This window comes from Rhinatrema bivittatum, chromosome 13, assembly GCF_901001135.1.
Source record: "Rhinatrema bivittatum chromosome 13, aRhiBiv1.1, whole genome shotgun sequence".
Classification (NCBI taxonomy): Eukaryota; Metazoa; Chordata; class Amphibia; order Gymnophiona; family Rhinatrematidae; genus Rhinatrema; species Rhinatrema bivittatum.
In genome coordinates this window covers 20,045,867-20,061,915 of record NC_042627.1, presented here as the reverse complement: position 1 = coordinate 20,061,915, position 16,049 = coordinate 20,045,867, and the positions used below count along the sequence as shown (strand labels likewise).

Genomic DNA, 16,049 nt, shown 5'->3' with positions numbered 1-16,049 from the left:
TTGTCCATCCTACACCTGACCTCAGCTCCCAGTCTGTGCCCTGATGTTCCACAGAAGACAAGTCTTACTGGCCCCCAGAACCCAAGGACTCTACCTATGGGGGAAGGGGGTTGGTTAAACAGAAGACCATCTCCTGTCCTTTAGCCGTATATTGACTCTGCGGGGGTGCTCCCTTAGTCCAGCCTGTCGGTCCATAACAACTTCCAAATAATTTTGTGAGCTTTGGAGTTCAAGAGAATAGAATATTGTACAGAAGTTTGTAATTGTTTTATCATTGTCATGATAGAATACAGGTACTGTTTTAATTGTCCATTAGAATGTTAAGTGAGCAATGTGTTTGTAGGATTTCTGTAGACATGGGCATAAATACAAATGGTTTAAACAGAAGCCCAAGTCTAAAATCTCAGATCTCTCATTTGATAGTACAGACAGCTAATTACCAAGGCAACAGATTTGCAGACTGTATTGTTTTAAAATCCAACTTTATAGCAGTGTTTCTTTTGCCAACGGCTTTTGTGTCTTGAAACATTCATGTGCTATGTCCATACGAATATACTTATAATTCTTTGTTCTTGGAGCCCTTGAGAGTGTGAGGGGCTGAAATTCATGAGTAGTACCACCCTGAATTAGTTGTGGCAGACACATTTTTTTTAGCTCTTCTAGAAAACTGGGCTTTTCACCATTTTCATTTACCATCTGTCACCAATGAAATACTTTTCAGAAGTAGCTTTGAATATTAGGATGGTAGCCACTGGCATCATGAGTATATAGACAACAAAAGAATACCCAGATATTTAATTAGATTCTCCAAAATAAAAGGTCTGATTTAATAAGGCTTTTCTTCCATTATGTGTGTATAACAAAAAAGATTAATAAAACAGGCCTACATTTGTAGAACTATATATTAGAAACTTTTTTCTGTCAGCTACTTTTGCCTCTAGCAGAAGTGTCTTGAAACGTGTCCTGTGCCTGTATGATTGCATTTGACCCTTCAGGAGGTAACATCTCCTGTTTCCTTGTCAAAATTAGGCAGCTATATTGACTATGTTTACTACTCTGGGGAGGGAAAAATGATAAGAAGATGTGAGCATGGGCAGCTCAAGGAGCATTAACTAATTATTTTCCAAAAGAGCAAATCCCCAAACCTTTATGGAAAGGAAAGGCAATCCATGTGTCAGAAGCTATTCTGAAGAACAAAATTAATGGCCATCTGGATAGATATAGTGAATAGAGTAAAATCAACATGGATTTAGCAAAGGGAAGTCTTGTCTTACAAATCTTTTGGATTTTTTTGAAGGGGTTAATAAGCATGTAGGCAAGGGTTAGTCAGTTGTTATACTGTAAGTAGTAGGATGGGTACACTATTCATCAAATTGATTGACATGTGAGATAAGACTGATGTTTGCCAAATAGCATTAATTTCAAGTTTAGACCCTGCCCATAACTCTGTCCATGCCCCTCCCTCTCCATAGAGATGAATAGACGTAGCCCTATTCATTCTCTGGCCCCAAGTCACGTCACTACCTACTCCAAACCACACCTATGCCCACCCAAATCATGCCTCATGAGAGGCTTCTAGGAAAAGTAAAAAGTCATGGGATAGGTGGCGATGTCCTTTCGTGGATTACAAACTGGCTAAAAGATAGGAAACAGAGAGTAGGATTAAATGGACAAGGAAGTGGGCAATGGAGTGCCTCAGGGATCTGTATTGGGACCCTTACTTTTCAGTATATTTATAAATGATCTGGAAAGAAATATGATGAGTGAGGTAATCAGATTTGCAGATGATACAAAATTGTTCAGAGTAGTTAAATCACAAGCAGATTGTGGTAAATTGCTGAAAGAACTTGTGAGACTGGAAAATTGGGCATTGAAATGGCAGATGAAATTTAATGTGGATAAGTGCAAGGTGATGCATATAGGTAAAAATAACCCATGTTATAGTTACACAATGTTAGGTTCCATATTAGGTGCTACCACCCAAGAAAGAGATCTAGGTGTCATAGTGGATAACACATTGAAATCGTCGGTTCAGTGTGCTGCGGCAGTCAAAAAAGCAAACAATGTTGGGAATTATTAGAAAGGGAATGGTGAATACAATGGAAAATGTCATAATGCCTCTGTATCGCTCCATGGTGAGACCACACCTTGAATACTGTGTACAATTCTGGTTGCCGCATCTCAAAAAAGATATAATTGCGATGGAGAAGGTACAGAGAAGGGCAACCAAAATGATAAGGGAAATGGAACAGCTCCCCTATAAGGAAAGACTAAAGAGGTTAGTACTGTTCAGCTTGGAGAAGAGTCGGCTGAAGGGGGATATGATAGAGGTGTTCAAATTCATGAGAGGTCTAGAATGGGTAGATGTGAAATGGTTATTTACTCTTTCAGATAATAGAAAGACTAGGGGGCACTCCATGAAGTTAGCATGTGGCACATTTAAAACGAATCGGAGAAAGTTCTTTTTCACTCAACGCACAATTAAACTCTGGAATTTGTTGCCAGAGGATGTGGTTAGTGCAGTTAGTATAGCTGTGTTTAAAAAAGGTTTGGATAAGTTCTTGGAGGAGAAGTCCATTACCTGCTATTAATTAAATTGACTTAGAAAATAGCCACTGCTTTTATAGTAACATGGAATAGACTTAGTTTTTGGGTACTTGCAGGTTCTTATGGCCTGGATTGGCCACTGTTGGAAACAGGATGCTGGGCTTGATGGACCCTTGGTCTGACCCAGCATGGCATGTTCTTATGTTCTTATAATGTCACTCATAACCCTCCCATAGAAGTGAATTGGTGTAGCTCCACCTCAAACACCCCTGCCCATCCCAAACCATTACCCGTATGATGTCATGGTACCTGACTACATTTTGATGTTACCAGCAGTCAACCCACCCGCTCTTCAAAATTTGCCTCCTACCACCTCATCAGAAATTACCCTGTCGCTTATGATGACAACAGAATTACTGGACCCTGTCTGCTTTTTTATTATGATATCGGAAGCCAAACAAGCTGCTACTGGGGTGATGACACAGCTGGAAACAGGAATTCATGACTCCACATTCCAATTTACTGTGTGTGATGTAGTAGGACGTTCTTTCTCATTCTGTGTACAGTTACAGGGGGAAATTCTTTTTTCCCCTCAAGAGGCTGCCTTGTAAATGCACAATGAACAATGAGCCTACCTGGCAGGCAGAGTGAAGTTTTGAGCAGATCCTTTGTAATATAGCACAAAGAATGATTAATAGCAAGGTGATGGGGGGTGGCTAGAAACTCAGACAAGTGAATAAAACAAGCCTTCAATCTTTTAAAAATACAGACCATGATGTTTACGGCCACAAACAAAAACCATGTATGAGACATTGGTTAAATAAAATTTATGGTGACCCAGGTGCTATAGGAAGTACTGGTAAGGAAAAATCCTCTTTCAGTCTGCTAAAAAGTGTAATGAAAGAGTGATCAAAAAACAAGTAACCAAATCACTTATAGATCAAGATATTTATTTGTTATACAGACCTGCTAGGACACGTTTTAAAAGAAACTAAACAATTGTGTCAGATATGGATGCACAATGGTAGGCTAATTGACATGTCTGCCTTACATAGTTATAACAGCAGTTACAAATACATCTTGACTCAAAGAACAGGCACTGAGGCATTGAGATCTTGTTAAAATACGCATGGGTTGTGATCCTAAAAACAGTCAGGCCTTGAAGTGGCCTGGGCATTTGAAAATATATTTTACAGTGGCCATATTCCCAATAAAATACAAAGAGATAAGGATAAAGAGTTTTCAAACAGTTCTGTGGAGAGTTTGTTAAAACACAGAGATGTTTATCATTTTGTAACCAACAATAATGTTAAAACGATGGTTGTGGAGAAGTTTAGCAGAACCTTAGAATAAAAAATGCAGTGTAATTTTATAGCACACAACACTTTTTTATATGAAGGTGTTCTGCCTGCTTTTGTGCATAGCTATAACCACACTTTTTCATAGAACAATATAAGCCAGGCCTGTCGTCATAGCTTCTTCAAACATGGACCAATAAGATATTTATATGGGATGTTTTAAACAAGGAGCAGAAAACCATGTACAAGATATGAGCTTATGGTGAGGAAGCTGTTCAAGGTTTTTTTTATCCTGAAGAATTACTGAAGGTCAACCCTCAACAGGATAGAATATACCACATTGATAAGGTTCAACAAATGCGAGCATTATTGGATTTTTACTTTGAATTCTATGCATCCTTATGGCCTTAACGAGAAAATCAATTGGTATTCTCTGATTTGAAGTGTTCTGGCCATATTAGGGATTGCATTTGAATCATATGACAATGAGAGGCCACATTTTTTGAGACCTAATGCTGTTGTTTTATTTGATTATATTTGTGGACAAATGGAGTAGATTTGTGGAAAAATGGAATATGTTTTCATTCTAAATTTCTGAGCGGCTTTATCCTTTATTTATATAGATATGCTTTGGTGTCTTATATAAGATTTCGAAGGATACCTGACACATTGTGAATAAGGATGTAATATATGATGACATCGGCAACAAAGATATATGGACATCAAATTAGATAAGAAATTCACATGTGATGATTGGATGTGTGAGAAGACTTTAATTTGATCATCAGCCCTTGAGGCTTGGGAACTAGTGGTGTTAAAGGACTTTCCTGGTGAGGTTGTGAAGTGCAAGGAATAGTATCATGGATGTCGCTATAGATGTGATTTATTTTGGATGTGTATCAGAAAAATTCCCCTGTTTGAGTACCATCGTTTGAGGATTACCTGAAGGAAGACAGGGGGATGTCGTTGTATAGAATTGACAGGTTGGCTGTGATAGAAAATTGTTTTGAGCAACTTCGTCTGAAGACGACCTGATAGAGGACAGGGATGTTGAAGGACATCTGATACATTGGGAATAAGGATGCAACATATGAAGATATCAGTAAGAAAGATGTATGGACGTCAAATAAGATAAGAATTCACATTAGGCGATGGGACATGAGAGAAGACTTGAATTTGATCATCAACCTGTGAGGTTCGAGGATTAGTGATGTAAAAGGACTTTTCGGGCAAGGTTGTGAAGTATAATAAATAGCATCATGGATGTCGCGATGGATGCAAATTATTTTCAATATGGTTTATTTATTTATTATTTTTATATACCGACATTTGATCTCAATTTAAATATCACACTGGCTTACATTCAGGTACTGTAGGTATTTCTCTATCCCCAGAGGGCTTACAATCTAAGTTTTTGTACCTGAGGCAATGGAGGGTAAAGTGACTTGCCCAAGGTCACAAAGAGTGATAGCAGGACTTGAACCCTGGTCTCCTGGTTCATAGTCCACTGCTCTAACCACTAGGCTATTCCTCCTCCCCAATTTTCTGTTTGAGTACCATCGCTTGGAGACTACGTGAAGGAAGACAGGGGGATATCATTGCACAAGATTGACAGTTTGGACGTGATGGAAAACTACTGCTTTGAGTAACTTCGTTTGAGGACGACCTGATAGAGGACAGGGCACGATGCTATACATCATTATGGGTTTGAATTGTAGTTTGGACATGATAGAGAACCTTCCTTTATAGGTAAGCTGCTTTTGAAGAGGACCTGATAGAGGACAGGGGGGGTTGCCGTATTTTCCGGTTCTGTGCGAGTCAGTGTGCGAGTCTGAACGTAGACCGCATTAGAGGATGAAGGAAGAAGCCATTTAAAGATTTTGGACAACTTTGGAATTATGCTGTTGGAAAAGAAAAAGAGATTTGTGGATGGTGCTGATATGAAGATTGAAAGATGTCAGTCCCCTGAAGCAGGACCTTAGGGTCCGAAACACGATAGTGTCGGGACTGAGATGAATATTATATTTTGAATAAGATTTGTGACTTTGACTGGATATTACAGCACTGTTTGAGAACAGTATTTTCAGGTTTTCAGCAAGTCCAAGAAATTGGTTTTATTTAAATGAAAAAATGAACAAAAATTAATATAAATTAAATAAAGTAAAGTGACCCTATACCATATGAGAGTCTGCTTTTATACTGACTCTAAGAGTAAGGGTTCTACAAGACTTATTGGCTACTTGTCATGATATATAACAAAATACCAGGTTAACCATTGATCAGTTTCTTGTATTGACCTTGGATTGGACACTGAATCTGCTTTACTCTCAGCTGGCCTCTGACCTAGTGGTCTTTAACCACCCTTGTACTCTGTTCGTAATTCGTGCCAGTTGCCAGAACCTGCGGGCTCAACCCAAAGGGGAGGTATTGATCAGGTGGAAGATCTATTCTCATGGCGAGGCAGCTACTGCCTGTTAAAGCCTATCTTGCTGCAGTCTTCTGAACTCTTCCATGACACACAAGCTGTTCATTATCAATAAAGTCACGCTATGAAACCTCAAATTCAGGTGAAAATGAATGCTTATAATAGTTATCAGAATCTCTCACAATACTTATAACAGGTAGATTTGTTCTTTGGCCAAATTTCGCCCATAGCGAGTTTAAGAAAGCTTAGCTTTGCGCAGGGTTCATGCTAAACTGGTTTGGATGTAAAATCACGCTTTCTTTTTTGTAGAAATCAGATCTATTCAGATTTTTTTTTTCTACATCAGTATACCACTGGCGAGTAGCCAGAGGCTTCCTGTTTTTGACGGAGGTGCATTTTTATGAATTCAGAAAAGAGGCAGTCAGATTTGTGTTCAAAGTGCCAGATATTTCAGATTCCAGCAACTGTATACCCTTTTGCAATAGCTACATCCACCTCCATAGTGCACCAAGTCCCCATGAGGGCTGTCTCCTCCACTGTGTAGGTACATGTTTCCCTGCTGCTGGTTGTCAGCATATGTATGATATAGCAGAAATGTGAGTTTACCACCCAGGCGGATGAGCAACACTAGGAAAAAAAAAAGCTTTGGCGGAAGATAAACTTTGGCTTTAACAAATCCAAAGTAGTTTGAGAGGGGGCTGAATTTTGTCGTAAATGATTTATATATGGCCAATTTGATATTCCGTTACCATTCTCTTCCATTTGTGTTCCCATAAGCTTGTGACCTTAAACTCCTGTCTTTTCAGAAATTTTGTGTTTTGTAATTGAGAAAAACAAATCCTGTCACTGTTATAGAGTTCTAGCCTTTATCTTTATAACAGCTTGGACAATTATGGAAAAAGCAGCCATTAAATTCAAAAGTTTGTTTATACCCTATCGATAAGTGCATAACTGTGAAGAAATTAGGGACCCACTTGTTTTTCACCTCCCTTTAAAGCATGTATGATTTGTATTCATTCTGTGGCCTCTGTATACATCAGCCATTGGATAGAGGGGGATGAATATTTTGTCTGACTGTGATAGTTATCTGAAGGAATGAGTGCCACGGTCTTCAATTCTAAAATATAAACCTGTACATACCCATATACACAGATGCAAGTGTTATGTATTGGAATGGGTCTATGCAGCTTTTTATGATATTAGATTTACCACCCTGCTCTTTGTCATTTTCATAATTTCAGATCTGTTTAAGATACAGGCGTGCTTCTAAATATTTACATCCTGTTGGCAATAATAAGAAACTCCTTTTGTAAATCAAAGGTGTAATTTTGGTTATCTCCATACCATTGTAAAAATTCCTCTTTTTCTCCAAGCATCATTTTCCCAATTCATAGTGCTCAACACCTGACAGAGAACCCACATAATTTTGACTATCCCAAGTATTTAAAAAATAAATAAAAAAATAAAAAAATAAGGGAAATAGCCCTTATAGCCTTGAATCCCCCTTGCTTATAGAAGACAAGCCGTTAAGCCCGTTAAAACGGGCTACATTACATTTTGTTTTCAGTCCATTTTCTAACACAGCACCCTTCTACACTTTTTCTCCCTCTCTCCCCCTTCCCCTCGTTCACTCCTCCCCTTTCCTCCACTCAGTCTTACTCACCCTCTGTCTCCCACTGCCTTCTTCCCCTCACTCTCACCTCCCTCCCCTTCCCTCAGTCACTCCCACCTCTCTCCCCTTCCCTCAGTCACTCCCCACCCTCTCTCAATCCCATCCCCTCCCCCTCAGCCCTCCTCCACTCCCTTTTTCTCTGCTCCATAACTTCTTACCCTTCCACTTACTCACATCCCTGTCTCTCACCTCTCCCTCATTCTCCTCTCCCCCTTCCACTTACTCACATCCCTGTCTCTCACCTCTCCCTCATTCTCCCTCTCCCCCTTCCACTTACTCACATCCCTGTCTCTCACCTCTCCCTCTTCCCCACCCCCTACCTCCCACACACTCACCCACTCCTCTCTCCCTCAGTCCCTCCCTCCCAGTCCCTCCCCCCCAGTCCCTCCTCCCTCCCTCTCTCTCCCTCAGTCCCTCCCTCCCCCTCTCAGTCCCTCCCTCCCCCTCACTCAATCCCTCCCTCATTCCCTCCCTCCCACTCAGTCCCTCACTCTCACTAAGTCACTCCCTCCCACTCCCTCTCTCCGTCCCTCCCACTCCCTCCCTCCCTCTCACTCAGTCCGTCCCTCCCTCTCTCCTCCCTCCCTCGCTACTGGCCGCTGCCGCCGCCCGCTGCCGCCGCCGCTACCGCCGCCGCCCGCTGCCGCCGCCGCCGCTACCACCCGCTGCCATGTTTTTTTTTTCCTTACCCTGCCTAAGACCGACGTGCTCGCCCGCACATGCGCAGTAGAGCTGCTCTCTACTGCGCATTTGCGGCACGTCGGTCAGGCTTCATTTATCTAGTTAGATTACTAAGCTTTATGGGGAGGAAATTGAGTCTATAAATTATATACTCTGGGCTTTGATTGTGATTTTTTTTTAAGTTTACCACTCTGAGCTAACAAGCCTGTTTCCATCTTTTCCTTTTACAGTTCGCTAACTGCAAAGTAACCATCATAATTTTTTGGCACAAAAAAAAGTTTAACAAACCTAGAAAGACTCTTGAGGCTTTTGAATTCCAATTTTCTTTTAAGTCTGTCACATATAATTTAATTGGAAGCATGCCAGCCTGTTTCCTACATACATCCACAATCATAAAATATTTATTTTTCAGGTATTTGGGTTTGATCAATTGGATCCATAAAACATAAGTGTTTGTCACCATCAGTTTACAGCACAGCTCACATTGTCTGCCCTTACATTTATGCTTCTTGTTCACACATGCTTTGCATTTCTTACAGTGTTTGACAAACACTCAACCTTTTTTTTTAACACCAGATCTGTATGTCTGTTTAAACATTCTTTAGAACAACAACACAGTCTGCATTTAGAGCATGTCTGTTGAACACCAACATTGTACATCTGGCTGTCAAACAGAGACAGCACTATAATGTACTATTGTGATCATGACTGTACAGCTTCCAATAAAAATTACATAAGTTTCGCTCATCATAGAACATTTTTACATCTAATATGTCATAGAAATGAAACACAGTTATCAGTACAGTTAACAAAAACTATGCTTCCACAATCTTTCTCTACTATTTCAGTGTGTGTAGGTTCTCACTCTGTTCAAACGTTTGTGTATTGCATCACAAAATTGGCTGCCCACTCTGTCACATGATGAACATCTGTTGTACCTACAACAGCCCTTATAGTATGGTTGGGGCATGGCTTGGAAAAAGAGGATATGTGACTTAGGGTGGGCCTATGCCCATTTACTTCTGTGGGGCATGAGCGGAGTTATGGGCATGGTATGGAGCAGGCAGGGATGTGGTTTGTGCAGACTGGAGTAGGATTTAATGGAGGACTGTGCCAATTCATGTCTATGGGAGGGGAGTAGGTAGAGTTATGGGTATGGTTTTGGTGGACAGGGGTGTAGTTTTGGGCAGGGATGTGAGGGGAATGGGGGGCTATGCCCATTCACTTCAGTGGGAGATAGTGGGCGGAGTTATGGGCAGGGCCTAGACCAGAAGTGAACACTGATTGGCTGATGCCATTCTTATCTTACCTGTTAGTTTGATGGATGGTGTACCCATAGTATAGAAACATATAGAAACATAGAAATGACGGCAGAAGAAGACCAAATGGCCCATCCAGTCTGCCCAGCAAGCTTCACACACTTTTTTCTCTCATACTTATCTGTTTCTCTTAGCTTTTGGTTCTATTTCCTTTCCACCCCCTCCATTAATGTAGAAAGCAGTGATGGAGCTGCATCCAAGTGAATATCTAGCTGATAAGTTAGGGGTAGTAGGGGTAGTAACCGCCGCAATAAGCAAGCTACACCCATGCTTATTTGTTTTACTCAGACTATGTTATACAGCCCTTATTGGTTGTTTATCTTCTCCCCTGCCGTTGAAGCAGGGAGCTATGCTGGATATGCTTGAGGTATCAGTTTATTCTTCTCCCATGCTGTTGAAGCAGAGAGCCATGTTGGATATGCGTCGAAAGTGAAGTATCAGGCACATTTGGTTTGGGGTAGTAACCGCCGTAACAAGCCAGCTACTCCCCGCTTTGTGAGTGTGAACCCTTTTTTCTTCTCCCCTGCTGTTGAAGCAGGGAGCTATGCTGGATATGCGTGAAGTATCAGTTTTTTCTTCTCCCCTGCCGTTGAAGCAGAGAACTATGCTGTATATGCATAGAAATAGAAGTAACAGGCTTATTTGGTTTGGGGTAGTAACCGCCGTAACAAGCCAGCTACTCCCCCCTTTGTGAGTGCAGATCCTTTATTCCACATTTCCTCTTGCTGTTGAAGCTAGAACGATGTTGGAGTCACAGTAAGCATGTGTACGTTTATTGAATAAGGGTATTGTCTCCAGGCAGTAGCCATCATTCTGGTGAGTCACCCACTCTTCATTGGCGGCCTCTTGACTTTATGGATCCACAGTGTTTATCCCACGCCCCTTTGAAGTCCTTCACAGTTCTGGTCTTCACCACATCCTCCGGAAGGGCATTCCAGGCATCCAGCACCCTCTCCGTGAAGAAATACTTCCTAACATTGGTTCTGAATCTTCCTCCCTGGAGGAAGTGAATCTGAATTTTCAAAGGGAGTTTGACAAAGTGCCTCATGAGAGGTTCATTAGGAAATTAGTCATGGAATAGAAGGCATTTCTTATGTTCTTAAGGATGATACAATTAGTTTTTGTCATATCAGTATACAATTTTTAACAGTAAAAAAACATTTAAAATTCCCAGATAACTGGAGTTTTCTACTCTGTTGATCTGTCAGTTGGCTATGCACCAGTACTCATTTTCAAAACTGGTCAGCAGTTGCATTTAGAAATTTGATACTGAATACTTTTAGGGATTACTGAAGTATTACATAAATATGCAGCTGAAAGGAAGTCAGATATAATTGCACTAGAGGGACAGAATTGATACAAGAACAAAAAAAGTGATTTGTGTAACGTTTGGACTGTTTCGCAAATACCTTGTTAAAGCATGCTTAAAGATTTGAGCTAATAAAGTTGCTCCCTTGTTGGCATTAAAATTAATTTTACTTTAATTACTCATTAAAGCAGCTCTGCACTGTTGAGCATGTAGCTCTGTACAAATCAATTTGCAGAGTCCCAGTCTTTTGAGGGAAAGAAAATGCCAAAATAATTTTAAGAAGAGTTCTGGGCCTTAACAGTGTATTACTCCAAATGATAATTATTAATCCAGTGGGGGCAATTTTTTTGTCTTTTTATATTTTTGTTATTTTAGGGTTCACAGCCCCTATAAGCTCTGCTTTTGTTTCAGGGTTATGAAGCTTTTACCTTTTTATGCTTAACAGCTCAGTGTTCAGTAGGAGCCAGCGAGGAATGTGTGATCTCTTAACTTTGTCCAAGTTTGTTACTGTACCAGGACTGCCAATTTTAACTTGAGTTCATTATATATAGGTCTTATCTTTTGTGTGTAACTGCTTAGTTGTTGTCTGTATGTCATTATAGATTATTTTTAGTTTTTAGTCTTGAGGCTTGCAAATAGTGTTCCAGTTTCATGAGTCAACTATAGAATATGCTTCTGTCAGGCACTGACAACACCTCTTTTATAAAACTGGATCTTTCTCTATTCTTATTTTCTACAGGCACAAATAAAATACTTTTCTGAAGGAACTATAAGCAACATTTCAGTAATGGCCAATTGTATAATGTATTGATAGCAAAAAAAGCAAGCATTTAATCAGTTTTTCCAAAATAAAATTGCTTAACAGAAACCAACAAAGTAAACTAGAAATATATTTATGTACAGGAAGGGATTAAGCCCTTGGCCATGATTAAAGAGAGAGTAAGTGTCTAGTATGGTCATGGGAAATGTGTGGATATTATCCACTACTTAGAGTGGGTGCAAAAGATGTTCAGAGTAATCTACTAAGCTGTGCCTTGTGTTACACTGAAAATTTTCACACAAAAACTAAAAGTCCAGAAAGATTGGGTAGGAATATTGAACTGTGGAAACAAAAGCAAAAATAACTCCTAAACACTTTTGTAAAATTCAAGCAGCCACTAAATTGTTGTGAAGACCATCAGATAAATTAACCAATTTACTTGTAGTAGTACTGGTTCAGCGTTATAATTGTCATTCCATATCAATCTGTGTAAGAATGTCGATTCTTTTTTTAATATACCTTTTATATTTCCAATAAAATCCACTTATCTTGAAAACTTGTCTTCAGGACTGAATCAAAAGCACACAACATTAGCCATATTTCAAATTGTCTGCATCAGAGGAGTCCTCGATTTTCAAGCCAACATGTAGCTTCAGGCATGCATCTTAAACTTTCCTTCTCAATATTGTATTTCTATAGGAAAAAGGAGGAGTTAATGAGGCCATTTAAACCTTGGTTAACCAAGTAGAGTACACCAATGTCACCTCAGTTCAAATAATAGAATGCCATGCTAATTCTTCATTCATTCCCAATGGTTGTAATGTAATGACTGCAATATAAATATCCAAAATTAAGAAATTAGTTCAAATCCCTGCCCTCCGACCTCCCGTGAAGGTAAGATGGTCCATTTGAGATCAGAGAATATATGTCCATGGGAGGTACAGTGGACTAAGGGTGCAGGCTGTTTATATGTATTGAGCCTGCAGTTGTCTCAAAATACACAAACAGCAAGCACCTTCAGTCCCACATTAGAAATAAACATTGTGGATTCCTAAAGGCTTGAGGTTGGTAATGAAGAAAAAAGGTAACCTTTGTTAACTTTAGGTGTTAATATTTCTGCATGGGGAGTAACCTGCACAGCTCAGTAGCTGCTACTCTTAACAGAACGCAGGAGGGTAACCTGCACGGAGCAGCTATAAGCCATTTACTGGGCAAACTGGATGAACAATTTGACCTTTATCTGCTGTCATTGTTATGTTACTTAAAACAGATGTGTTAGAATGGTGGGCCTATGATTCCTCCCAGCTGGGCACAGCCCAGCCCTCTCCACCACATCTGAACAATAACAATACTACTTCTTCCCATCTTTCCATCATCAGAATAGCTCACCCAAGAGAGCTTCAGTCTCCCAAATCCAGAGTTGACTGCTCAAAATCTCCTCCCCTTCCCCTCACTGCCTCACGCCACCCTAGATGTGGGATTTTCTAATAAAATATTAATCTTGCACTTGTCTTAGTATAATAATTTTGTAAGCACAGTACTGCCCAGGCTTTCCTGCAGAATTCTGGCTTGTTGTAATTACTGATTACTTTTTCCACAAAAAGAGAATTATGGAGTCACTCTAAACCAAACAGTCAGGGTTTCAGGATGTTCACAATGAATATGCATGAGATAAAATTTGCATGCTGTAGAGGCAGTGTATGCAAATCTATCTCCTGCATATTCAATGTGGATATCCTAAAAACCCGATTGGCTGGAGGTCCCCCTGGACAGGTTGGGAACCATTAGTCTAAACCTTTATTTTCCTGGGGTCCGGAAGCAAGCATTGTATATTCATCCTGCCATACAGTTAGGTTTGCCTATAATGAATATGTCATGAATTGAAGGCACGTCACTACTCTAGCTTTTACTGGTGAATTTTAAAGTTTAATTCTTCTTCGTTTTTACGTAATCAAGTTGAATATTGCCATAGGACATGAAGCATGTTTAAGCGTAGCAGTGGTTTTTTCAATAAAAAGTGAAATTAACTATATACAAGTTATGCCTTCCTTCACATATTTCATGTTATGGTTATATGTACAAAATATGCTAAAAGGAACCTTGTGATGCCCAATTATCATCTCATAACACCATTATCTAGAACCATGAACCTAGAGATTCATTCCATGTCTTTTATTGTCATCAGCCCCAAAACTAACTTTCAGATCTGTTCTCATGTTAAATGCCAAAAATTGAAACTAATTTTACAAAATGATATGCCCTAATATTGTACTCGTGCTCAATAGGGTAGAGAGTGATCAAACGTGAGAGCGAATCAGACTGGGTGGACCAAGGTTTCCTTATCTACTGACAATTACTATATTGCTAAATAAATCTGTATGTGTATATGTAATATTATGGGTATGCATGCAAAAGTGTATATAACATTGCATCTAAAACCAAAAAGTGAATGGATGGTTAAATGTAGAATATTATAAGGGATACCACTGTGTCCTGTTTCGTTTTTGAGTTGGTATTTTACCCTTTTTGTCATCCTGCCCTCTTCCTTATCTCACTGTCACCACATTACAATGGAAATTTGCTATGCTTGCGCTAAAATACCGTGTCTTAAAATATCTCCTAATAGTTTTCAGTAGTTACCCTTTGCCTGCATGTTAGCCTTCAGTTTGATGTCCTTTTTTGGGTTTGCATACGTTTTTATTTCCCATCGTGGTTTTGTTTATTTCTTTTTTTTGTTTTGTTTTTTCTTGGTATTTTTTTCTTTAAACCGTCGTGATGTTTGCCCTTCATATATCCCAATGTTTGCACATGCCAAGATGTTGCCATCCCAACATTAGCTCCCACTTCACTGACCAGTGCCACTACTGACCATCTAGCACCAGCCACAACCGGACCACTGCCTTCAGCTCCAAGGGACGTCGTGGCCTCTCTTGTCTCAACTCGCTTTATCAAACTGACGTGGCGGACACCGGCAGACCCCCATGGAGATAACCTTACCTACTCTGTATTCTACACTAAAGATGGTATTGGCAGGTAAGCACTATAATTTTTACTCCTATGCCTTTGGAGTTTTTGCTATAATCTGCTACACCTTAATTGCCTTATGCTAACGCATTGATGATTAGTAATTCTATCCCAGCCTTTACTTTAAGCTCCTCCCACAGGGAGAGACTCCTTGTGAATGTAAAGGACAGAAGATGGTCACATGCATATATCTATTATTGTAAGTTTTTAAATGATATAGGTTCAGTTTGGAGACTTTAACATTGAATGAGTGTCTGTAATGCTAGGGATCCTTTCTGTTTCAACTGTACCAACTTTACCCCTCTGCAAAATTTATGATAGTTAACCACCTCAAGCTGGAGATGAAAACTCCACAGTGCTACTTAGTAATAGACATTAACATAGCTCCAGCTGTATAAACATTATTTGCTAGAGTTGCCATAAAAATTCAAAATTTCATGTTTTGTTTTGTAATTTTAAAATACAAGCGATAGGAAGTGTCCAATCGATAAGTAAAGTTGTCACCTGGATGCCACCTAATGAATTTTGAAAGTGAATCTTGCCAGGGACGAGAACGTCACATGCTCATTGGATCCTTTCTACTACACATTTTATTTTTTTTAAATCATCAAAATGATACCAAGGAGGATTTATTATATACTTTTGGCTGTTTGTGGGAACAATTTATTTTAAATGATTTTATTAAATATCTGAAGACTTCAGTGTGTCTCGAATACATATTTAGTCTATAAATTATTTTCCATAATAGTGTGACTGATCTGCCCCCTACTCTAAAGGTAGAGTTAACATATCAGTCAAGAGAGTTGTGCTAGAGAGCAGCAGCACTAGATAGATTCTTATAAATATAAATGCCAGTTGTTTTCTGTTGCCTTCTTCCTAACTCTCCTTTTGTTTTGGCTTAATTTTATTTCTTATATTTTTACTCAAAATACATGCATCTTTTACTATAATTTCAACTAATATTTTGTAAAATCCCCTTTCCAAAGTCCAGTCTTTGGATGTTCATCTTATTTC

General features: G+C 39.5%; 1 protein-coding gene across 12 annotated transcripts in view; it reads left to right on the top strand.

The window, feature by feature from the left end:
* NEO1 (neogenin 1) overlaps positions 1 to 16,049 on the top strand; it is a 598,116-nt gene that overhangs the window by 451,613 nt on the left and 130,454 nt on the right. For 7 of the 12 annotated variants that reach the window (XM_029574457.1, XM_029574456.1, XM_029574451.1 and 4 more), the window contains exon 8: positions 14,828 to 15,044. In XM_029574457.1, the coding sequence (XP_029430317.1) occupies positions 14,828 to 15,044 (217 nt within the window). The remainder of the gene's footprint in view (positions 1 to 14,827; positions 15,045 to 16,049) is intronic. The other 5 variants (XM_029574458.1, XM_029574449.1, XM_029574454.1 and 2 more) reach the window with 1 other exon arrangement.